This window comes from Arvicanthis niloticus, chromosome 2 (genome assembly GCF_011762505.2).
Source record: "Arvicanthis niloticus isolate mArvNil1 chromosome 2, mArvNil1.pat.X, whole genome shotgun sequence".
NCBI classification, from domain to species: Eukaryota; Metazoa; Chordata; class Mammalia; order Rodentia; family Muridae; genus Arvicanthis; species Arvicanthis niloticus.
The window spans coordinates 54,666,856-54,693,743 of NC_047659.1; the positions used below are offsets into that span (position 1 = coordinate 54,666,856).

General features: G+C 39.7%; 1 protein-coding gene across 3 annotated transcripts in view; it reads right to left on the reverse strand.

The window, feature by feature from the left end:
* Positions 1-26,888, reverse strand: part of Cerkl (CERK like autophagy regulator) — a 93,613-nt gene that overhangs the window by 22,446 nt on the left and 44,279 nt on the right. For 2 of the 3 annotated variants that reach the window (XM_034496595.2, XM_076928953.1), the window contains exons 3-5: positions 14,101-14,232; positions 7,122-7,185; positions 1,672-1,823 (exon numbers count right to left, since the gene is read on the reverse strand). In XM_034496595.2, coding sequence (XP_034352486.1) covers positions 1,672-1,823; positions 7,122-7,185; positions 14,101-14,232 — 348 coding nt within the window. The remainder of the gene's footprint in view (positions 1-1,671; positions 1,824-7,121; positions 7,186-14,100; positions 14,233-26,888) is intronic. The other variant, XM_034496596.2, reaches the window with a different exon arrangement.

Consider the following 26,888-nt stretch of genomic DNA (forward strand, 5'->3'; position numbering starts at 1 on the left):
TAAATGAAAAAGTAAAGTAAAAAATGCCCTCTATTATTTGCTTAGTGGGATGAGTGAATTATATACATAACACAATATTCTTTTCTGAATCATAGCCTTTCTCCATTTCCCTGGCTCTGACCTCTGCTTTCTTCCAACCTTTTCCACAAGTAATTCTGTACCCTGCATCAAAATGAATCCTCCTAGATTAGGCTCCATTGAATGGTTCCCCTGATCTGAAACATCCCACAGTTCTCTACTGCTTCTCTGGTCAAATTCAGACTGCTTTCTCTGGCATGCATGCAGGACTGTCCATCAGCTGGCCTACTATGACACCATCATCTCCCATTAAAGCCTCTTTTTCTATCCCACAAGTGCTCCTAGGGTATCTCTTTGCTTTTATACTTTGGCAGGTAAAAATGTCATCTTTCCATGCCATGGTGGAACCTACATTTTAGGAGTTACTTAGTCAATATATGTTCTGTACACACATGAAACTTAACATTACTGCATACTCCCTGTACTAAGGCACTGGGGATATGCTTGGCATAAGAGATGACAAGCCTTGAACAAGATTGCCCTCCAGAACCTTGGTTCTCTATCCAGGAAGAAGGAATCTTCTGGTTCCCTAGGTTATCTGTTGACAGTACAATTACCTGGGTGCCATGTTTAACCTCCCAGGACATTGTGAATACCATATTTACAGCTGTGTTTTGAAACTTCCTCTCTGGTACTAAAGGTCATTAGACTTTTTCATAGTGAAATAAAAATTTCGCTGACAATTCCTTAAGTGTCTATATACCCTTTATACACATCAAACTTCACAGTACAATAATCTTGCAATCGAGTGGATATTATGCATGATTCTCCTGATGTAGATTAGGAAAAAATGAGGCGGGCTGGAGAGAAGGCTCGGCGGTTAAGAACAGTGACAAAACAACAACAACAACAACAAAACCACCACCACCAACAAACACAAACCAGTGATTGCTATTCTAGTGGTTCTGAGTTCAATTCCCAGCAACCACATGATGGCTCACAACCATCTGTAATGGGATCTGATGCCCCTTTCTGGTGTGTCTGAAGACAGCTACAGTAAACTCATAATACATAAATAAATAACCTTTTTTTTTTTAAATTAAAACATGAGGCTCCAAAAGGTTAAATGACTTGTCCCAAGTTTCACATATGCTTGTGGAAGGAAATGATGGGAGACAAGTGAGGCTATTTCCGAGCCAATGCTAACCCGTTTGACTCATGCACTACTATGTATATTAGGAAACAGGAGATGGGATGAAAGGTTCTCACGTTGTGCAGGTTGGGTTTTGTCAACATAATACAAACTAGAAGAAGGAACCTCACTTGAGACGTATCTCCATATCATGCTGGCCTGTAGGCAAGTCTGTGGGATTTTTTTTCTCATTAATGAAGGATATGAAAAAGTCCAGCCCACTGTGGATGGTGCCACTCCTGGGCTGACGGTAGCTGAGAAAGCCATGGAGAACAATCAGTAAGCAGCACCCTTTCGTGGCCTCTGCTCCAGTTCTTGCCTTGGCTTTCCCACCATGATGGATTGAAAGCTGTAAAATGGATTAAGCCCTTTTCTCCCCAGCTTGGTTTTAGTCATGGTGTTTGTCACAGCGATAGAAAGCAAACTAGGAGCAGCTGAAGGAATCACTGGCTACGCCTTGCCTGCTGGAATGAAGCCAAGCGGAAGCTCTGCTCCAACAAGAGTCGGGAGAGTCAGGGAGCAGTCCATCTCCACCCCAGCACTCTTCTGCGCTCTAAGAAGCAAAGCGTGTGCGGCTTCACTCGCAGTTCCATCTCCACCAACACAGACAACACTACAAACAAGGAAACAAGCAGGAAAAAAAGCAGGATTAGTTGACATTCGTGATATCTAGAATCTAAAACATTGTCTAGCCTTACGTACATAGTGCATGTGTCTGTGTAGTGGATAAGATCACTCAAAATAACTTCAAATATTTAGTTTGAGACAATGGATCAGAAGACACATGACTGCACAGGTCCATCAGCTTTGTAAAACAAGAATACTCCACAGGTCTCCGTAGACAAAATAGTCTGAGTTACAAGGTATTAAAGAAAATGAAAATTCTAACTTTAACCAGCATTTGCTTGTTAACATTCAAAAATAATATCACTTCCAGCTTTTTAACTTTATCTGTTTGCTTTCAGTTTTTTCCCATGAGCTCTCCCTATGTTTCATGAGCTCTGTTAAAGCCCTTAGTCATGACTATGTACATGCTGATGTCTATGTGTGATCTGAGAGGAACAAAACAATTGGTTTAGGTGACAAGAGCTTGACTCTGGTATAACATATGATCGTACCATGTGAGTACAAGCGACACCATCATATGTGTGTAAACTCATTGCTAGAATTAGAGATGTGCTTCCCATGAGTATTCTTCCAGACAAATTAAATGAATAAATAAACTGTGAAATTTTGTTAGGAAAATCTTTTGAAACAAATTCAAATAATAACTGTAACAATAAAGTAACAGTGATATCAATTAGTGAATATATGTGTGTGTGAATATACATATATATATATATATGTAACATAGTGAATATATATATATATATATATATATATGGCACTGTTTTCAGTATTAACTTATTTAAGTGATATCTGCAGACAATAGATATTGATAGGTACCCTGTACAGATCAGGAAGCTAAGGCTTCGAAAGATTAAGTAGCTTTCCAGTGGTTACCCACTAGTGAGTATCACTATCATTCAATGTATCATTCTCCATTCCATATATGAAATCCAAAGAATGTAGCCTCATTGGAATTGTATTACCTTGAAAATCAATTTGATCCAGTAAGGTCAACATGAAACTGAATGAATTAGAAAGGAATATACTGATTTATATCAACAACTACTAGGTCACTATTAATCATCATTGTCAACTTGAGTGGATTTAGAACCAGCATAGAAACACACCTCAGAGGGAGTCTACAAAAATATTTCTAGAAAAGAAATTCACTGAGGAGGAAAGTGGTTGATTGTGGGCAACACCATCCTGCAGGGTATCTTCCCTGACTAAATACAAACAGGAGAAAGTGGGCTAAGCACCAGCGTTCACAGATCTCTGCTTCCTGACTATGGAAACAATGTATCCAGCAGCCTCAGAGCTCTCCGCCCTGCCTACCTGCCATGAAGACTATAGCATCTTCAAACTGTGAGCCAAATCACACCCCTCCTTCCTTAAGCTGTTCCCCCCCCCCGGGGGGGCAGGTATTTTGTCACAGCATAGAGAAAAACTGTAAACCAACTCTTAATATTATATCCAGGTATGTGACAGGAGCCCAAGGTATGTATTTAATATAAAAACATCAGGAAACAAGATACTACAAGAATAGAAAAAAATTCATCCTTTTGTTATAAGTTTATTTATACTGAATAGTCACTTGAATTATTCCTTTGCATCTGGTAAATCTTGCTGTTCACAGAGCAAGTAAACTTTACCCCTGGCCTCAGTAGAATGAGTCTTTCTAGAAAAATGGTGTCAGGTTGTATGTTATTTGCTTCTCTAAAAGAGTAAATGGCAAAGGTCTAAAGGGACTGTTTGCTTATCAGTCACAACCAGTGTTAATTTTGAAATATTGAATGTCAGGTTGTTTTTTCTTTTCTTTCTCTTTTTCTTTTCTTTTTTCTTTTTTTCTTTGAGTTTGGCTTAAAACAGCAGCAGCAGCAACAACAACAACAACAACAAAACCTTATTAATTAATACAGATACCAAGGTCAAACTGAGAAAATGTCAATGTTAGTCAAGTACTATTTACACTATGTTTTGTATATCTAGTAGTGTTATGATCAAAAAAAAAAAAAAAACCCAAGTTTTGCAATCTAGGAAATGAAAATAAAAGTACAAAGTAAAAGCAAAGATTAGTATACTAATAATAACATAAACACTTCAGCTTGGCTTAACAGTGTTCACCTTACAGTGAGGGCAACTCCCACCGTGAGCTTTGAGTCTGCGCAGTTGACACCCTCTCTTCTTTGCCATTCTATAGCATAAATAGGGGAAATATGGAACCTGAACCTCCCCCAGATCTTAGCTATGGACCCCACACTGTTTGCTCGAACACACTGCAGTGGGACACCAGCTGTCGTGAGTGTTGATCTGCTGTTTCTCTTGGCTTGTGAAATATGTCACAATGTGTCTTCCCAGAAGCATATGGAACTCGTTTTTTAAAACTCTAAAATCTTAGGAAATAGTATTTCTTAAACATCATCTACCCAACTGTTTTTACTTTGCTGACTAAGCTACACTGAAGCTTTTTTGGATTGTAGATTCTCAGACTCCTGTCTAGAAGCCATGAATAACTTACTAACCACATCCAATCAACAGTTCCACTGCAGTCAAACAGAGATGCCCTAGACTGAGTTCCTGAAGGAAGGAGATCCCACTCCTCATCAAAATGAAATGATATATTGGGTTATGTCCCATTTTAAAATCTTTTGTACAAACTTTTTTTTCAAAAATATTCCTGTGGCCATCCTTTGAACAGGTTCAGTGAAGAACATTTTGGCTCTGAACAATTCTTGTTAGAGACTTGATCAATGTTTAATAAAAGAATGTTTCCAGTGTTCTTACATCAATTCATTTATTTCTGAATAAGGGAAACTACGATTACCTTTTAATTAAGTTGATTACTCCAACCACGACAGCTCTGATTAGGAAAGCTGAATTTATCAAAATAAGTGAATTATTTAACTATTTAGAACATATATGACTTCTAATAGAAATTTAAAATTATTATACACCCAAAGTAAATTAGTATACCATAAAATCAGAGCAAATTGAGGCACACACTTAATTCATACAACAGGACAATTTGGTTTAATAATGTGCAATAACTAAAAGCTCAATGGATCTTTTAATAACAGTTCAAAATAATTTCTACATGGGAAATAAATTAAAAGATGAATATGTTCAGGTAAAGGGAAATTTCTCACTCAGCATTTGAACAATCTCTCTTCCTTCTGTAAAGGCTGCCTAAATCTCCTATAATGGTGGAATTACCACGAGGAGATACTGACAGGTACCACATTCAGCAGGGAATCTGATGGTACCAGTGAGTAATTTCAGGTGTCACATCTTAATTGGTTACCCTAATTATTATCTAACCAGGGTCCAAAGAAAAGGCTTAAGACAGTGTCTTACTTTGGGACTGTGTGTCACACTAAGTCACTCAGGATTTCACATGGCTTTCCCAATCTTATTTTTTGAATGAACTCTTCCAGGATAGCATTTGTTAACTGTAGCCCATCTATCCTTTTGTCCATCTCGAGGTATAAAATTATAAAGTGATTCCCACCTAGTCCTCTTTGACTGATGTTTATACAGTACAACCATCTAGATTTACTTGCTTTTCAATCTCTTTTGTTCAATCATGTTTTACCTTTACCTCATTGGGCACTACTGTTTTTTTTTTTTTTTTTTTTTTTTTTTTTTTAAACTACAACTCAGTGCTTCATTTGATAGCAGCACTTCCCTTCGTGCATTAGAAATAGTAAAGTTTTCTTTTTACTTTGGGGGTACTGAAGATTAACCACCTTTCTATACCTCACAAGTTTACTGGTCTTTCTTGCCTCCTCCCCATCACCATGTGGCAAAATCATACACATTCCATCTTTTTAAGCTCTAGGATAGCAAGTCTCACTCACACAAATATTCTCCCCATAGTAATATGTTTTCATCATATATGGTAATCCACTACATTTGCAAATCAATTCTGTATCTCATTTGACTTGTTCCCACTGTTCAAATGCCAGCGAGCATTTTCAGCACACTCTAGCAATGCACTGGAAACAAACAAGTTTCCCAATGCCTTTATGAATGTCTAGGACACCTGCTTCGGGGACTGCAACCACCTGGTGTCTGCCACTGTGTGTAGTGTCGCCACATAGCTGTGATTCTCTGGCCAGCTGAATGCTGACCTGTGCACACTGGCCATGAACATGGTGCCCTTCCCACACCTACACTTCTTCATGCCTGGCTTCACCCCACTCACAACCTGGACAGTCAGCAGTACAGTGACCCTGATAGTGTCCAAGCTCACACAACAGATTTTTGATGTCAAGAACATGATGGCCACCTGTAGTTCAAACATCAGAAGCACCAGGATGCCAGTGTCAAAGACTAAGAAGAGGGTTTTGTAGATGAGGATGAAGAAGAGATGAACAAATAGGAACTCTGAGGTACATACCTGCTCTTTACTAGCCCAGATGGCATACGAATGGTGCCCTGGTCTAAGCATCTTACAGGTCCCTCTCAAACCAAACCTACAGCTCTGTTCCTCAAGTTACATGGGACAGTGTTTTCTTTTAAGAGAGAAGTACCAGTCCCACCAGACCAGGGAGATTTTGTACTGGAACCCTTGAAAGCACAGTACTGCTCTGTACAGGCTTCAAGAAAGCAACCACCCTCCTTTAAGTGCCCAGCCATCAGTGGGTGCAAGGGAGTTAAAATAAAGATTTGTTTTTCATCCTTAGTAATAAAAACTAAATCTGCATAGTGTTGCCTTAGTTGAATATGCAATATAGAAGTTTGTGGCAACCATTCATAAGAAAATGCTAAACCTGTAAAAAAAAAAAACTTGTCTAGTCAATAAATTATGAGATAATTAAAGCCAGCATCTTTTGTTCATTCAGAAATAGATATGTTGTTAAAAAAATATCTACCATAATCAATCATCACAAAATTCACTAGCAGATAGCAATTAAGCTGTCAGTAAACTTGCTAAAGAGGACCATAACATCATTATGTCATATGATAAATATTATAGCTTTCATCAATGTTCTTCTTATATTCCCATGGCCAAACACAAGCACCAAGGATTATAAGTGCAAATATATGCATGTTAAGTATAGGCCAGCACACTTTCAATATTCAATGTGCTTTTTCAATATTTATAATTACATTTCTCTTTTTGATTATCTGCGCCAGATCCTGAGGAATGGATGACTATGATAGATCATCATTAATTATCAGCACATGGATATCAATAAACACAGCCTGAAAATTATCAATCCCAAATAAGTAATTAAAAGCTAATAAAACTTTTACTAAAATAATTTGTATAGACATAAAGACCAATAATATAACCTACCCATCAAATTCCCGGAGTTCACATTCGTCAAGCAGGGACAGGGCATGCCCTTCATATTCTGTTACTATAAAAAACATACACACACACAAATAAATATTTAAAGTAACAATCTATAGTTTTACAGCTTGGTTTGGCAAAGTAGTATCATCAGGTCATAAAACAGCATTTATTCTCAAATATTTGAATCATAGGAAAGAGGATTAATTGTTCATTGTCTGGTGTGTTTTATAACTTTATGTAAAAGAAGACCACAGAGATGTTTCAACTATGTAAGTCATTTAGGGATATCCAACACACAGTGCTTAGGGATTTTATCTTAGTGCCTGTCTGTTCAGTTTTCCCAAAATAAGACAATCAGAAGTTTGAGAACAGGAATATTTTGAAAATACGGCATATTTGCTGGCATTGAACAGTCCACGTTAAATTGCTTTGGCAACCTTACATGAATAAATTAGTCAAAAGGTTAGTGTAAGATTTACATACCAGAAGAACGTGTATCTGGAGCTGCTAGACTCAAGAACAAAAAAAGAAAGAAGGAAAGAAAGAAAGAAAGAAAGAAAGAAAGAAAGAAAGAAAGAAAGAAAGAAAGAAAGAGAAAAGCTGGTTATGAAAAAATAGAAAAATAACCATCAAGATGATAAGCCAAACCCAGAGGGAGGCCCATGTACAGGACCATAGCCCAGGTCCACAGAGAAAATGAGTCTGTCACAGTACATCTCTGCTGCCACAGTCGCTAATATTCCATGCAGCACTGAAACTGCCGGCGAAGACAGGCTGAGAGGGCACACTGCAGATGGCATGCAGCATCACAAGCACACTTAGCATTTTCTGGGGCATCCCTGCCAGAAGAGGCAACCCAGCTGTATCCACCCATCAAAGATTTCTGCTGACTGACATGACACTGCAGATGGATTTTTTGTGTAAGAGTGTGCATCATTATATGCAAGATTACATTAATCTTTCATGCCTGTCTGTGCCTGGTGCCAGCATAGTTCAAGCTTTTTCTATGATGTTTTTGGATATTGTTAAAAATTATTAGTCTTGGTGTCGGAGAGGATCATTCTGTACCTAGCACTGTTACACTGTAGTTCTCCCCAAGCTTACTCACCAGAACAAAAGCGTTATTAAGTTCCAATCAAAGGAAAAGTATAAGAAAATTCAAAATATCAATATTTATAAACTTGCAAGGTTCCATTATCATAAAAGATATGTGTGATAATTCATTTATAACCATACACATATCACCAGTTAGTACCTTTCAATGCAATGTAATAAACATTCCTATACATGCATGTTAAAGGTCATCAGGATTGTTATAAAGAAACACATAAGCTACGAAGCAAGTTTTCACATCTGGGTTTTATACCAAAGCTTACTTTTGAAAAAAATTTAAATACTTTACAAACCTCACTTTCAAGTTATGCTTTGCTATTTTTTTTTATTTAAGTAAGAGCTAAACTAGTCAAATTTTTCTTTAATATCTCAAATGGAATTTGACTGTACACTAATGTAACATATCTAAGCACAGACATCTTTCTAAATTTTTTTATTACTCTTGTTTTATGTACATTGGTGTTTTGCCTACAAGTGTGTCTTGTAAGGGTGCAGGATCCCCTGGAATTGGAGTTATAAATTGTCAGTTGCCATATGGGTGCTGGGAATTGAAGCCAGGACCTCTGAAAGAAAAAACAGTGCTCATAACCACAGAGCCATCTCTTCAGCCCCTAAGCACAGCAATCTTAATGAGTATTGGTAAGTTAAAAAATAAATCACACATTTTGTCTGGAAAAAAAACATAGTAAAAATATAAAAGAAAACTGACTAAGAAATCTACAGGTGTAAAATGTTTTAACAAGATGAACAAAATGAACCGTCTCTGGAGATACGTAACATATTCAGTGAAAAGTGTGATGTGAAATAGTAAAAAGTGATCGTTAAGAAAAGGATAAGCTGTGGCTTGTATAACTATGTGAAGGAGGGACAATCAAAATAAACAGCAAGACTGGCTGACTGTTAGGGGCCCTAGAACCAGACAGGGCCTCGGTCATCCCTTCACAAACAATCATGGAGCAAGGCTGCTGAACGATTTCTTTAACTATGGTACTGCTGCCTTATCCTAAGAAATCCACACTCTCCACCATTTCCACTAGAGATTTAAGAGTCTATCATTTCCTCTTCTTTTACTGCAGCACTCCTCCACTTTGGCATAAATGTCACGAGCTCAGAGAGCTAAGCCTAGACAAATGTCTTGAGGTTAATGCTAAATGTCCATAATGAATTTGTAAGTCAAACGCACCTTTCATAACTTGTGCTCCTACCCCTTACGTATACTTTATGGCTGAATTTCTTCAGATAGCCTAGTTTTCTACTGGGTAAAATAAGGAATGAGAAACCTGCACAAGTAGAACCACACAGAGAACAAAGGACACAGTCACAGAGACCTAAAGTCAAAAGCACAACCCTATACAAAGGATGCACATGACCTCGCGAGAGCTTCTCTTTCTGAATAAGCCCCGTTCTTTCAGAAGGCAGAATGATCTGGTGACTAGGCGTCCCCAGGGACCCTGAAGCTGACAGTGATCATGGCTAAGTTCTGAAAAGCTTCTTTAACCCACGATGATGATAATTCCCGTGAGTGGGTCTAACACCTCTGTCAAAGCGAAGGGTGACTGAAGATTAAAGTGCCTGTTGTGAACGCACAGAGGGGCACAGAGCTTGGTGACTTGGCACACTAGATAGAACGCATTTATTTTGTATCATTACAAGGGACAACATTAACTACCGTAGACAACAATTGTAAGAAGCTAACTGTCAGCTCTCCTGTTCTCTGTACTATGCAGTTTATAACTTGCACAAAAACAATTCAGTCAATCAGATGGGTGAATTTATGATGTGAAGAGTGCTCCTGGTCAGCAAGCTGTGTGGCCTTGGGCTGGATCAACTGATGCATAAGTGGGCATACAGGAAGTACCTTTTCTTATGTGCACGAAGGCATTGAGAATGCACTCAATGAGTAACACTGTTCAATAACATGATACTCTGCCTCTAGCATAGGATCCAAAGCTAAGGTTCCTGATACCCACAGGGAGAGCCAAACACCTGCCCCGTACTATAACATGCTACCTGCACTCTCTTCAACTCCAACCTACCAGGGACACCAGAACTATCTGCTCTTGAGATTATTTTCTCTGACTTCTCCTCCTCATTTTGTGCATTATCCTGTCACCCAATGACCTCTTTAAACTATAGCATCATTAATGGTATAAACTTTAATACCTTTTATTTTATTTTATTTTATTTTATTTTATTTTATTTTGAGAGTGAGAGGGAGAAACATGCCAGATGTCAGCCTGGACTTAACATTCATTCTCTTCTTTGACTGTTGGACCAATCTATTAGTAGAGTAAATACCTGTTCCTTCTAGGCATTTTCAAGACCCTTGTTGGTGCTCTTGTTAGATAAGATCCTGCGTTGGTGGAAGTAGCAGCTTGGTGGGCAACCGTTTTAACTAAAATATTCCAAAAAGTGCTGATTTAGATTCGGAAGTGGTTATGGATTCAGCACAAATCAAAGTGAACCAGCATAAATTTATTAATGTGTAGGAGCTGTGTTTAAAATAAACGTGTGAAAAAGTACTATCTATAGGTGTAATATTGAAATCATGCTGCATACTTCCGCAGCATTGCTTCCTAATAAATTATCATATAGGAGTGACGTATTTCCTATTCCACTTGGACTCACCAGTGCAGGTCTGTGTTAAGTCAATGGACATGCAGAAGACGCATGCTCTTTATCATTATCCTTCATACACTACTTCCCATTAGATGGTGTATTGAATCTGGTTACATAATTTCATGAAAATGAAACTCCTAACCTAAGGTCCATATGTGTACACTTTAAGCAAGGTAGGCAGAAAGGTCAAAAGTTTGTTAAGTTTTTGATACAACAAGACAATATTCTAATGTAAAAGTTTTGCTGACATACACCAGATCCTCTCATAAGCAAAGGATGCAATTGTATAGTTCCACCTGTAGGGGGAGTGTCAGGCAGTTAGTCATCAACCATTTTACACAAATACCAAAGATAATTGTGCTTTCTGAAATAGCTTATGGTAAATTATAATGTTAAACACAAACTTTATGCTAAAACATAATAAATTATACTTAGGAATTTGGAAGATACACAGAGCATATTTCACTCTCTAATATTATTAAAAGAAGAAATCACACATCCTTGATACTTCTGCCCCCGGTCAAAACCCATGCCCTGGTATCTCCTCTCCTCCTCTTCTTCCTCATCCCCTGCCTCTTCCTCCTTCCTCCCACTTCCTCCTTCTTTTTCTCTTCCTCCTCTTTCTTTTCCTCATCTTCTTTCCCTAATTGTGATTCAGCTGGTGGACTCATCTTTTCCAAACTATATTTTAACACTATTAATAAAAATTCCAGCAACTGTATATCAAGATGTGGTAAGCAAATTGCTGAGTGCAGCATAAGATTCAGCTGTGTCTGGACTCAAGCCTGGATGGGATACATTTTGCTGGGGGCCTTTCCAAAGCCACTTTGCCCTTCTCCCATAATAGATTCAGGCATCATCCTTCAGCTTTCAACTGAGAGAATCTACCCTCAGGTTCTAGGAAAGGAAACAACTGTCCTATGTTGAACACAGATAATCAAACCAAAAGAAATTTTGACACATGTTAGGGTCTCCCCTTCTGACATATACATGCTTCTCTTCATCCCACTAGGCAAGACCAAGAAAGGATAAAATTAATGGTCCATTGATTTTTGAAGACAGGAAAAGACAGACTCAAGACAAATTCAAAACTGTGAGCATATAGCTAAAATTACAAAATAAACTCCCAAGGTACTACGATACTATGGATCCCTTTATCACCCCCTCCAATGCATCCTTTACTTAAATATGCCTGCTACCCTCCTTTCTCTGCCTCCCTGGGCTCTTAAGAAGTAGCTGGATTGTGTGGTTTTCTTGAGCCTTCATCAAAATTAGCATCACTTCCAGACACCGTAAGTTTTTATGCACGTGCCTAAACAATATTCAGGCCTCAGTATCTGTTTGAATCCATAACTTTGCATACTGTATGAAACAAGAACACCACAAAAGATTTATCTGCTAGTTTGTCAGGCTTACCTCAAAACCCTTGGGCACAAGTGACGTAGTTGCCTTAAACTCCAAAGTACAAGGTACCCTAGTGCCTCCGTTCCAGATTCATAAACTGACTGATAGATAGTAACGCCCATGCAAACTGTTGTTTTGTGCTCACGTATGTAAAATATAGGCGCTGTTAGTGAGCTTGACAGTCATTCAAGTTTACATGTCAAATCACTCCAATCTTTGGAACTATTCAATAGAAAATTGGGATGAATCTGAATTGTGTATTTCCCTTGCATATCACCTGTAAGTACTTTCAAAGTTATAGCCGTAAAAGCTAACTTTTTCACTATAAAAATAGTTCATTTAAGGGGTTTTTTGTCTTTTGTTCTTATTTTATTATTTGTTTGTTTTTAATAAAGCATGTGTTACTATATAGGTCAGGTTGGCCTTTTAATAAAGCATGTATTACTATATAGGTCAGGCTGGCCTCAGACCCCCAGTCTTCCTCATCAGTCTCTCAAGTGGTAGGACTGCAGGCATGGGCTGCCAACTTGGGCTCCTCCTTACTGACAGTAGCTTCTCTTTAACCTCCATGCTGGGAGATGTCACTGGGGTGACTGAACTTCCTACACAGCATCTTTGGGGAGCAACTTCTTTCTACCTGAGCTCTTCAAGACACTGAATTTCAGAGACTTTATTAACAGTGTGAGACCCATCTCCATCTGTCACAGCTGAGCAAAGCCAGGTCCCTCCTCAAGAATTAGGACTGAGAGACTCCTACTGGGCTTGTCTCCTGAGTAGCCTAATTACATAGTAAACTCTATTGACGACAGTGTGAAGCAGATTCCCTCTGCTATGGTGATGCTGTATGAGAACAAAGGCAGGGAAGTTCTGGTAGTAAGCAATGTCCACCCTTCTTGGTGGACATCAGTTGACTTTTAATAAAGCAGAAGAATTTGGTCACCAAAATGTAAATGCCCCAAAAGACATTATTGACATTCTTTTTATTAACTTTTTGGTTAGCTAAATCCCATCTTCCTCAACAAGAGGCTAAGTACATTCTTATATTCAACAAGGGATCAAGTTCCCAGTTTCTCCAAAATCAACTAAAAGCAGGCATCCTAGTGCTTAGTTTTGACCTAACCAGCAGGGGTCAGGATCAGAACAAAAAAACAACTCAAGGGAGGAGCCACAGAAAAACACTAGGCAGAAGTGTGAAAGTAACACACATCTTCTTATTATTAACACACATAATACCTAACAATTGTTACCATGAAACAAGTTGCCTGAGTCAGGGTTTCTACTGCTGTGACAAAACACCATGACCAAAACCACCATGCAACAAACAGGAATTCAAACAGGGCAAGATCCTGGAGCCAGAAACTAATGCAGAAGCCATGGAGGGGTGCTGCTTACTAGATTGTTTCCCACGGCTTGCTTAGTCAGCTTTCTTATGGAACCCAGGAGCAGCACCTGCCTAGGGATGACACCATCCACAAGGTGTCGGGACTCTCTCATAGATCTGTAATTGAGGAAATGCCTTCAACAGTAGGACCTCTAGTAGGCATTTTCTCAACTGACCCCCCTTCCTCTCTGATGTCTCTAACTTGTGTCAGCTTGACATCCAAAACCATCCAGTAAGACGTCTAAAATATTGTTATTTCAAACTAGATGGCACAATAAAAGAATGACAGCTCTGAAGCTGGCACAGGTTACAGGACACAGGAAGAAAGCCCCTGCTGTTATGAGCAGCTCTCCATGCTTAAGCAGGATAACTGTGGGCTCCTTGTGGAGTTTGAAGTGGTAAAGTTACACAGAGACCAAACAAAACAAACAGACAAACAAACAACAACAAAAAAAAACGCACTTGTCACGTCCGTCTTTATGCCCGCAAGTTTCAGCAGAGGCTCCACCTTCTCGTAATAGACTTGGACAGATTCTTTTCTGTGACTCTGAGGGTTGATGAGGATCTTGAGAGCCTTTGGCCTACTCGTGAAACCTAAAATGAAAATGGGTAAGGTTAGGTTGTCCACCAGAATATCACACGTATATCTAAGTGGCATTTGCTATTTGCACCTTAGATTCTTGCTTGGATGTGCTTCCTTTTTAACTGGCTGCTTTCTTACAGGTGAAACGATGTGCACCCTCTGCCGTCAGTCATGCGTTGTAAGAAACATTTTACTCAGAAAGAAGGACGTAAAGAACAGCAGCAACTCACAAACACAAGAGCAAGGCTGATGCCTGCTGAACCACTCACAGATTAGGTGCTGCTTTGTGGAGACGGGCTGTGGGCTGTGACAAACAGCATGGTGCATTTCTTCTCCTTGGATATATACATGTACTGGAACTGGACACCTACTGACCTCAGGCGTACTGACATCTGACCTACCCCATGACTCCAGGGACAGAACTGAGCAAGCAAGGGTGGGTCACTGTTAGCAACCAGTGCTGTGCACACTGGTAGCTAAAAGAGAGAAGAGGGATTTAGGTCAGAGTTCAGATCTTAGGAGGGAGCAGGGGAGAAAGTGCTTTTCTCTTGGGGACTGGGAAAGTACCCCCTCCCAAAGGCAATCGGTCACTGTGCTGCCTCACAGTTGGGACTGAGATTTGATACTGCAATTTCCCGGGCTCACAAGATGCTTAGCACTGAGAACCCACTTGGAGCAGGTGCAGAGCAAATTGTCTGTTGTTAGGAAGGGGCAGGAGCCAAAAGGAAGCTGACAACCATTTCTTTTGTGGTAAGCTGCTCTCGGAAGACAGCGTTTTAAGGTTACAAAAGCAGTTAACATTCACCATCACTAAAGATAAGTGAAAGCAAATGTCCATTTATATCAAACTCTGTGTTTTATACTACACTTAGAATATTTTTCCCTTTTATGATATTTGAAGCAAGAGACTTCCATAACGGGCACACACTGTTTTGAAACCAGGAAGGGCTTGGGATGAGGAACGGAAGAGCCATGTTGAAGTCTTTGCACATTCTCAGGAAACCGTCAGGGTTTGTTCTGTAAGGAGCTTCACCGGCCTCCTGTTCACACGTGCTGAGACTCCCATCCACGCCCCATGCCTCGCTTTTTCCAGCTCTTGTGTTTGAGTGAGCACCGAGAATCCTATATTGCAAGTGCTAGCTCCTGAGCCTCAAGAGCCTGTATCTTTTGCCACCAACCCTCTCTGGTATAGGGAAGGCCCCGCACCTGTGCCAGCATGCTTCCCCTGGTCTGAGTAGGTCCAGCATAGCCGCTGCTGTCAGTGCTTCACTGTTCTGAAGCTGCCCTGGTAACTCTGTTATGAGCAACGCTGCCCAGATCCCTTAAAATGGCCGTCAGAGACTTCCAATGCTATCCGAACCCAGTTCCTCTCCTCCTGCATTCAACGTTCAAGAAAGACTTATGGGACATTTTGTTTTCTATCCTGGCCAGAGAAGATGCAGTTGGTATGAAGCAAAGTGCAGGACACAAAGCAGAGGCACGAAACACAATGGGAGTTTCTGTGGTGGGAGTTTATGGGGTAAGAGTCTATGGGGGAACTGGGGATTTATGCGGTGTATTTAAGGCAGTGTTGTTTCTTAAGGATCTTCAAGAGGATTGATCAAGCCCTTTTGAAGAAAAGAGTATTTGCGTGGGGCTATTTCCGCCCACCTAGAATGGCTTCCTCCATTGCTCTCCAATTCATCAACAGTCCGATAGGACTGGGACTTCTATGTGCTACCAGCCTAAGCGAGCACACAGAGCTGGGTTAACTCAGGCTCTTCCTGGGCAGCTTCAACTCCCTTGTGACAACTTGGGCCATTGCACTGCATCAGATGCCAAAGCTGCTGCTGGGCTTTCTTCATTCAGACAGTTTTCTGTTTCAGTTTCAAACATGCTTAAAAAAAAGAAATAAAAAGTCTACCTTTTTTTTTTTTTCTCCCAAGGATGGCTCCGAATCCCACTTCCTCCCAGGAACCTTTCTTCATCATCCCCGGAGTCCACCCGGTTCACTGTTCTGCTCCCATTTTTCTCCAGGCTCTTCCGTTAACTTGTTCTTGTACCATTTTCACAATAATTGTAAAAGACAATAAGTTGTCTCTGATGGGACAGCTTGTGACTGCCAGTAACCAACCACAGTTCAATTAAAACTGGGAGGCTTGACAGTACTATGTTACACTGTGCCAGGCTTTTTAAACATTCAGTTTGACAGGCTATGTAGACTAAGCAAAGGAAAAAAAAAAAAAAAAAAAGTAAATTTTGTCTTAGAATAACAATTGTTACATGAAACATTCCAAAGTTAGAAAAAATCTTATTTTCAGAAATTAAAAAAATTGATTCGGGCAAGAAGTAGCAGATTCCTGATTCATCGGATGACAATTAGGGAAGACCATTTACATAATCCTAAACTTTCCCCTTTACTAGATACCGGAGCAGCAGCGGCAGCAGCAGCAGCAGCAGCTGTGTGTTGTGGGATTCCGGATCTGATGAGCATATTATTGTTCTCTCTTAACCAGTCCAGAGCCAGGAGCTGGCTTTAAACTTTAGGTACCAGGAGTCAGAAGTAAATCCGTCCTTGTCCATCTACATTTATGGGTCTACATTAGTCTGAAGGTCCTTTTTTTCTTTTGTAAACAGACAGTATCTGTACAGTTGGTGCTATAAAACCTGACATTAATTTCTCCATTTTTCTATGATTCTAATTTCATCACCAACACCTCCACGCTATCTGTGTATCAGGCAGGAGCAGGGGATCTGAGGCTCCATTAGTGAAGCCCCTGTCCTTACAAAGGTGACATCCTAATGGCTGGACACAGAAACAAAAGAATTCAGAGTAGGCCAGAAGGTATCTATTCTAAGGACAAAATTACAGGATAGGAGATAGAGAAAGAAGGTGTAGGTGACTCTCTGGAAGGGAAAGTCAGGTCCCCCAGAGCCCTCCAGTTATTTCTAGGGACTTTGGTTTTGGCTGCTTAGAAAGAGATGTATGGTGAATTTTGAGCAAAGCAGTAATATAACCTCTGGTTTTAAATAGGCTCACTCTGTGTAGACTCTGGTATTCTTCTTAGAAGAACCACAGGAAGACAAAGTCAGCGCAGCTGGCAACATTCTGAGTAGCAGACAATTGTCCTTGGATCAGAGTGGGTGCCATAGTTGCTAAAATTAGATTTTGTACGTATTTTAAAAGTGGAACTGAAACAGAGAGATACAATGTTTGCCACCAGTTCTTATACACAGCATATCCCTCTGCTTCCTCCATATCTACACACCTTTGACTCCTTGGGGACACTTCTTCCCTCAGGTGCCATATCCAACGAGTCAGAACTTCTTCCACTTTAAAACTACCTGTAAAATCTAATTTTAACATCTATGGCACCTACTCTGATCAGAGCCAACTTGGACTACATAAAGAGGTCCGGATCAGCTAGGGCTGTATGGCAGGACCCTGTTAAAAACAACAGCAATCGCAGAAAAGGATTATGGGAGAGTGTGGATAAAGTAAAAGACTCAAGAACTCTGATGGATTCTTCGACTCGGAGACTGAGAGAACATGTGTGAAAATATCAAATGGCCCCCAGCATAGTGAAGCAGAGTAAGTGCCAATAGATGCTTTCGTTTTTAAAAAGGGGGTGGGCGTGGGAAACAATAACAATCTAGACACTTGTACAGGTGGCACAAACTGGAGGCCTGAAGGATTGGTGTCAGAGCTGAGAGCTTTTAAGTGTGAGAGGAGAGAGGTGGAAGGAAGACAGCAGCATCTCTGGGATGAATGGTTTATAGAGGTGGTCACCCTGTTAGAGGACTGCAGGGGGAGCTGTAGGCCCTCAGGAGAGCTGGGTCACTCCTAAGGTAAGAGACTCCAAATATCCAAGTATGGGGTGTGATAAGCAGGTCAGAGTGTAGACTTTGCTGATGGTGGGCCATTCCTCCCAGAGGACAGAGTGAGGGTATCGGGAGCTGCAGGAAGCAAGGAACAGCGCTGAGTTAGTCTTGCAGAGCTCAAGGGGACGGGGTGGGTAAGGAGGGTATCTTCTTTGGTGCTGGGGTAGAAATCGAAATCGCACTGTTTATAATTCTGGCTAGAAGGTCGGCCCCTAAGCAGTGTGGACCTGAGAACTTCTCCAGCCTCTGGCAAAACTAGCAGAGAAGCAACATTGCCCAAGGCCAGGGCTCCCAGTCAGCTGACTATGCTGTCCAAACCTGAAACCAGATCCCTGTGAGGCCTTAGGGCAATGCTTTCCTTTGCCCTGAAGGACCTCAGTGGAAATGTGAATTTGAGAACCTTCTATAGACAAGTAAAAGAGTAAACAAGGGACGGAACCCAAAATCTTAACCTGCTTTTTCCAGCATACATAGCACCCCTCCTGGGAGGCAAATACTGATAAGGTTCTAAGAATCCTTTCAGAAATACATAGGCACACACAAGCAGTCGGCACCTGTACTCTAAGTCTCTATATGTCAACTTTGTTTCTGGTCAGTGTTTATTTTAAACATGATTTTGGGGCTAGTGAGATGGCTCAGGAGTTAAAGCACCTGCCTCCAAGTCTGGTGGCCTGGGTTGGATTCTTTTTGACAAAGGATATGTAATCAGGATGTCTATTTCATTCTATTTTTAATTTAGTATTTTCTTACAAGAGAGGTTAGAAAATGCAAATATTTAAAACACTGCACCCATTTTTCTACAAGCTTATACATCATGTCATACTTTTCAAGTGAGTTCTGTGTGTTTCCCTGGTTGTTTTAGTTATAACAGTGCTTTAGCCTGGAGCACAATCATAGCTGCTTATTGTATAGTGAGAAATACATTCCATGGTCTCTTTGGCCTTGTGGTTTTATTTATGGCATTTCCTTCATGCTGAGATTTCTCAGTTTTATATACTTACTACTGAGTTTCTCTAGCATTTATTCTATGGCATCTGAATTTTATGTCATATTTAAAAGTCTTTTGTGACTTTAAACGTGTCTATTTCTCTCTTAATACTTTTGTGGTCTCAATTTCATATTCTTATAAATTCTCTCTGAAATTTATGCTGGTAGAAGAAATAAAATGGAAGCTTGGCTTTATATTTCTCCACTTGGCAGTGCACCTGACACAACAGCACTTATTAACTGATCAGCCTTTTCCTGTGGATTCTGTTTGTTTCTATGATTAATAGCTTGGGTTTTCCCTGTTGTATGCTAGGGTTTGTATTCAGGACCCTATGTAGCTAGCCTAGGAAACACAAGTCCAGCCCTAGCTCCAGCTTCCAGAGTTCAATGCTACCCTCAGATGCACAAAAATGCTGAAAGTGTAGTTCCTCGGGTGTGTGGTCGGAGGGCTGTTCATTTAGTCACGTGTAGTGCTTTGCTGTGGCTGTTGTTGATGTTTGGGATACTGGTAATTGAACCCAAGGCTTTGCGAATGCTAAATACTTGCTTGGGCCATACCCCACATGATCACTAAGATCAACTAATCTAGTATCATAAATTCTTTTGCTATCTTAAAGAATTGCATTAAGATAATTTTACCTTAAAGAATTTTATGACGGTCAACTTTTTACACAAACCACATATTTCCCCATAATTAATTCTTCTATATCCCTCAGTTTCATGCTAACTATTTTTAGATAAATGTTGAACAGCTGTACTGTTTCACCTTTTCTGTTGTGGCCATCAATATAGCTTCCCCCATCCATATCCTTACTTTATGTCACCTACAGAATTCTCCCAATTTTCATCATAAGGTTTCCCTGTAACCTCTTAGATTGTCTAGGTCAACAATTACTTTTATCAGCAATAATGATCATTTTACATGCCCCCTTACCAACTGTTAGAAAACTTCACTTGTTCAGGATTCTACCTGCAGTGGTTGGTCCCCACCTGTCTAGGCACTATCTAGCCATACTGATAAAAGACAATCCGGTCAGCTCTAGAATGTGGGAGGAATACCTTGAGTGTTTTCCCACAGAAGTCAGACACATGTTATCATGTTGCTAACACATCCATGTCCTATGATTGTTAGCATTCAGACACAAGGCTGATTCCAGGCTTCCTGTTTCAGACTTGTATTGTCATGCTGACATCAAGTCTCTGACTGTCTAGCCAGTCTTTTAAACACCATCCATGTGCTCAGCTACAGCCTGCACTGCTCTTAATTGCCATTCAGATGGTCACATACACCAAGTCCTCCAGCCTTTGCTTCTTTACACAAGTAGTGACTATTTGAGATTGTGCCAGCCACTGACCTTTCTTCTAAATCCCCAGCTTCCTTTAGGAAGGCTATTGATTATGTTGGGATTCTCTGGCAGATCACTTGTTGCTGTATGATGGAGAACTGTCTAGTTTCACTCACACGCAACTCCGTCCCACTTGCTCAGGTCAACTTTATTCCTATTGCTGTGATAAAATACCCTGACCCAAAAGCAATCCAGGGGAAGGGAGGGTTTGCTTATCATTCAGTTCCACGTGTTGCAGTCCATTATTGAGGGAAAGTCATAATGGCAGATATTACTTTTCCATTTCCTGGTAGCATACATCATCATTTAGGAGATTGGAAATATATTTGTTTGACCTTTTAAATTCGTCTTCTATTAGTAGGACAGGATCTCCTTGCATCAAAAGTTTTGTGTTTCTACTTTCTGCCTTATATGTACACACACACACATATACATATACATATGTATATGTTTATGTGTGTGTTATATTCTATTTTATATTTTATTCTCTTTTTGTGAACACAAATATTCATACATATATCTATATATAAGTAGAGAGAGAGAGAGAGAATAAAAATACAAAAATATAAAACAGATTTCAATTGCATTAAAGAAATCCAGTTAAGGAGATTAACACAGTGGCAAGCTATGGTATAAAACAGACAAAAAAGCAAAAAGCACTTATGTTAATTCCTAAGGTATATTGAAAAGGCTTAGACAAATATTTGATGGAGAACCAATGGCCTATTAAAACCAGGTTTTATGACAGACATCTAAATTCATTGGAAAAAGTATTAGCATGTAAAGGGTAACTACTTAATTACTGCCAGGTTAATCTCTTCAGGCTCTGTCTCATACTGACCCTCCTTATGTAGGAAGTTAGGGTTGGTAGAAAATATATAAGAGCTGGAAAATGCTTTTCTAAATTAATAGCAGCATAGGAAATAAATGCTGATCCTTTTGCTCAGAACTTAAATCAGTTCACTTTCCAGAAACAAATCAATTAGAACCCTAGGCCAGCAGTATAGCTGCAGAGTTAGGCTGTCCTCCGTATATACAAAACTGTTCGCTTTGTAAGGCAGCCTCTATTTTTCAATCCTTGTCTTGGACTCAGTGTGATGTCCCTGAGCTCCACTGGGCATTCTGCCTTCATCATCTCACAAGAGAAAGGAAGATGCTGAGAAGCAGGTGGCCCAGAGGACAGCACTGGTGAGCAATGAAGCCAAGGGAAAATTCACCACTTACTATCACCAGATGATTCTGTAACCCTGTTTTCCATGAAAAGAACTAACTACATAAAAGCACTCAGAGACTGTGAAAGCAAAGTGAGGCAGGTAAGGCATGGTCTTTTAAGTTTTTGTTTTGTTTTCTTGAATGACTCATATGCCAGATAGCTGAAAGGGAGGTTGTTCTTTTGTTTGTTTGATAAGAAACCAGGTATGCCTTCTTGACTGAACATTTCCACGGAACATGGGAATCTAGAAACTCTACAAGGATGGATGCCAGATAAGCAGCTACAAAGAACCTAGTGATCAACGTTTTAGCCTGTCACAACACCAGGCATCAGATTCAGGACCTCATCCAGGGACAGACTGATTAATATAAAACTATACTGAGACATTTAAATCCCTACCCCTTAGAAAAAAATGAATTTCACAGGGGCAGTGATCACTTATTCATAACTGTACAATAGTATAAGCACCTCCCCAGTAGATAATCCAGGATTTAAATAGAAGCACGAGTCAACATTAATATGCAACTGACTGGATTCTCGGTCCCTTGGTAACCTCTCAATTCATACTCTGGAGTAGAGACCTTTTTAGCACGCCAGTTTGCAATGAACCAGCAGTGTAAAACAGAATGGCCAACTGCTCCTCTGTTAGTAACAAATGTGCTAATATGTACTAGTTTAAACTTGATCTATCAGTGAGTCAATGAACCATGAAGGGTGGGGGTTAATCAGGGTGTTCTCCAAACAAAGGCTCCCGAGAGCTGCAGGGACACCACCCCCAGACTCACATCTGTGCTGTTTTTGAGTTTGAGTGTGGTGGGAATGGCCGGGTGTTCAACACAAGTTAGGAGCCCAGAAACCCGCAATAGTCTTTTAGATAGTCACAGCTATTTCATACAAGAAAGCAAACCAAATTGTTGGAAAGCGGAAGCACAAACAGGAGAAATAAACTCCTGAGCTAACCGCACTGCCTGAGAGTTTCTAAGAGTAAAGTCTGCTCTGTTAATGAGTAACAGCAGTGGCCTTCACGGAAGATCTGACTATTTCCCAGCAGTGCTTAGAGGGGAAGATATTCTTTCTCTATCTTAGGTGAATTATAGTGAAATGCATTGATTTCTCCTTATTGTCAAACAAAAGCATATGTGTACTGATCTTTACTCCTAGAGATATAAATAATTCCAATGCCACAGTCAGTTTGATTTAAAGTTTAAAAATAAATTTTCATGCAGTTTGCCAGTGTGAACAAACCTCTATTTCTACCAGCTAACATGAAGGGACAGACAATTAACAGAAGGAATCACCTGCTGGTGGAATGATGTCAATGCTTCAGTATTTAGATAATAATAGAGCCAACACCAGCTAGATCGAGAAGGAACAAATGAAAGGAGAGACAGATAGGAGAGAGTTCACCCAATAGACTATGTTACCTTTTACCAACCATAGGCTCAGTTACAATAATTATCATTTAAATGCAATTAACATCTCAGGAATCTAATTTGATGGCACAACTGGACATTTAATCACCCACCAAAGTAGAAAATTATAAAATAACAGATAATTATTCCGTGACTGTTTTTAATCTAATAATTTAATCCTGTTAGAAAGTTTCACGAAAGTAGCTTTCTCTGGATCACATGTAAGTGCTATAACTGAATGCGGTTTTAAAAGAAATATTCTCAGTAATCTGCAAGGTCTCTCTCAAAAGTTCAAAGGAACAAACACCCAAGGGAAGAAACAGCATCCGGAAGGGAAAAAAATTTGCCAACCACACATCAGATGGCAGTTAATAGCTAGACCATGGAATGAACTCCAAAAATCAAACACTAGAAAACCAAATACTCCAATCAATAAATGAACGGATAAACTGAATACACAGTCATAAAAAGAAAAATACAAACAGTGAGTAAATATTCTATCTAAAAATTAATGTTGGGGTGCTTGCCCCAATTAATACACTTATAACACAAACCTTGTTAGCTATGGCTCTGAAAACATTATGAAAGAAGCCCCGGAAATATTTTTAGAGCCAGAGGAGTAGGAAATCTGCTGTGAGATAGTCTTTTCTAAAACAAACAAGAAAACAGGACACAAAATAGAGGGGTATAGAAGGAGCGGTGGATTGCCAAGGAGTTATGGAAAAGAAAGAAACAAACAAAAAGAAAACAAAAACCTCTTCCAAATCCTTAGCCATCGGAGAAATACAAACTACACCTGGAGCTTAGTGGCCAGTGCTTGCCTGGTACCCATGAGGCATACGTTCCCAGTTTGTGTCCCAGCAAGAAGAAAATTAACATGTATTATCACATGTTCAAGTGACCTTAATGTGATTGAATATCTAATAAAAGACATCGGAGAGAGAAGCAGAGGCAGCAGCAGAACTTTTAGAGAACACTCACGAAGGGCAGAGTCACTCATGGGAGCAGATTATAATCAAAACCAGTAAGAGAGTAACAGTTAGAAATTTAATCTCTGTGAAGCTGTGTCTAAGATGGAAAGGGAAATTCAAATAAAAAATGGTAATTACTTAAAGATTGAGGTAAAAATATTTCACTTTTGGATTCTATGAGCTACATTATGTTTAGCAGTGAGAATTAAGGGTCTTCAACAAATAAAATAAGAGTAAAATTGAATCTCCACTTTCAAAATGTAGAAATAAAACAACAAATTAAACCCAGGGTATAAGAAGGAATATAAAAAAATGCAAGAAAAACTGAATGGTGAAGATAAGGAATCGAGTAGGTCAAGTTACTAAACAAAATGACCCCCACAAACCCAGCCCCAGGACTAGGGATTACATTGTAGCCTTAAATTTTTCAAAACTTTCTTTTAATAAGGTTCTTAAATGCTTTAACCTTCCTTCAGTCCACCACCCATCAAAGGCAGTGGAAAGGAAAGGTTAATAGAGCAAAAAAGGATGTGGATCTGTTTAGAAATAGTCCTTCCAAGCAAATCCAGTCTGTGTTATCAAGAAACCAGCAGTTCAGTTCACATCAATCCGCAGCGGCAATTTGATCCACTCACAAATATCATTCAAGAAGCAGCAAAGGTAGGTCTATCTGGAAGAAACCACAAGGCTCTGCCAATCAGCCAGAGTCCACAGAAACACCACCAGAAGTTTTTTGATATGTTTCTCAATATGAAGTCACAACAAATGATGATCAGCAAAGAATGGTAGGGTGTGCCAATACCACCTAACATTGTCAGTGAAGCCCAGTGATGATCAAAAAGAATGGTAAAGCATACCAATACTGCATAGCATTGTCCACTATCTTTACTTACATCTTTTCCAAACATCACATGTTCTCTCTACTCTAGCAAAATACAACATGCCCCCTTTCCAGGATGCTTCTAGAAAAATACTACTTGTCTGTTCTCAGCAAAATATCCTGCCCATGTGTCTGCTTCAGCAACAGTATCCTCTCATAAGACAGTTTCCAGAAAACATCAGATGATACAACTGAGTCTCCAAAGAAACCAGAAATTTCTACCTCAATTCCACCTGGAGATTACAGGAGACAGACACCCTGATTTGGAAGTCAACAGGAACACTAAGTCACACACACACAGAAGGTCCTACTTCAAAGAGCAAACAATAAACTAATTTAATCATTGAAATTGGAGAAGCGTTATAATTGATAGAAAATATTCAGATCAATAGAGACATTTCTAACAGCAGGTTATGTCTTTAACCTCTGTAGGAGTGAAGTCGTGGTGTGTCTGTCTTTGCTATATTTTTGTACTTGGCTCTGAGATAAACAGAATTCCTTCTGCTATATGGCCTCATCATGACACCCTGTGTAAACATGGGACCTTACAACTGAGGACTGAAACCTCTGGACCATAAGCTAAAATAAACTTTGTACAAGTTGATTCAGTCAAGTATTTTGTAACAGTAACATAAAACTGGATGACCCACAGACTTTGTGGTTGCCTTTCTTATCTCAGCCCTGGAATCAATAAGCTTCTCAACATTCCTGGTTTCTTTGAGTAGAAATTAATATGGAGAAATCAAGATGTTATATGTGTTCATTGTCCTCAGAGTGTCTCCTGTTCTATCTAGGTTCTTGCAATACAGGTTGGTAAGTTATCAGAAGTGAGGTTTATGTTGTTCTCCGATTTCCCTAAGACTCTACAAGGATCTACCTTGTTCCTCTCTTTTCCAAAATCCCCATCTTCCTTCTTCCAGTCAGAGTTCTCAAAGCACATTTGCTTAGCCCTGTGACTGGTCTCGAAGTAGGAGTGGCCACGTGAAAAACAGACCTTCTCAAAGGTCACAATTCCATTGAGAACAGGAACCCAGTGACCTGCAACCTCACACTGGGTCCCGCCTCTTAAGATTTCCACTTTCAAATGGCACCAACCTTTAACACCTGGGCTTCTAGGAAACTTCCCACATCCAAACTAAAGCAGCAAAGTATCTCATGATATCAATACAAGTGAACAAGCATTACCAACGTTACAGGAAGCAGGTTGAAACAATGTAGGGGGCCAGTTTCAGGAATGGGTGAAACTTCCTTTCTTATCTTCCTTTCTCTCCTCATCCCTTTCCCTTCTCTCTTCTTTCCCTCCACACTTCTCTCTACTCTGTCACTGCCCTCTCTGTTTAGGTCATGATGTGAAGGGAAGTAGCCTGAGAAACTGAGTGACAAGAGCCCTTCGTCATCCCTGCAAATGGCCCAGAAAGTACACACACAGGTTTTGCTCATTTCCTCTTTATGAGGGAGAAACCAGTATGTGTAACTAATAGAAATAGCGAATGAATGTTTTCACGATATGTAATTTTCCACTTGAGAGATATTTTTAAAAAATGAACTAAAATTGATTTTTTTTATTCTTTGGGTGGTTTTTCTCCTTTAATGCTGATAGCTGCCTAATTTGAGAACTAATTGCACAGTGCTACAGCAGGTTAGCATTTGAAAATATTCCATCTGCCTTAAAAAAAAAAAAGTCTATCCACAAAAGATTCCTGAAGGTGCATGTAGTATCTTTATAAACATCACACAATTATGTTAGCATGTTAGCTAGCGTCAGTAGTATTGTGATGAATGCCAGGAAGCTCTAACAACTTTTTGCCTAATATGAAATATCATTTATTTCTATTTGTATAGCTTGTAGGGTTGTCACCTCCATACTTTCTGCTTCATTTCTTTCCCATGGAACAGTGACAGTCATTTTGGCCTCATCCGAGGACTGATTCAATATTGACTCCCTCTTGCAGGCTTACAGTATTTGAGCAAGGTTTGGGAAACTCTGCTAAAGGTAG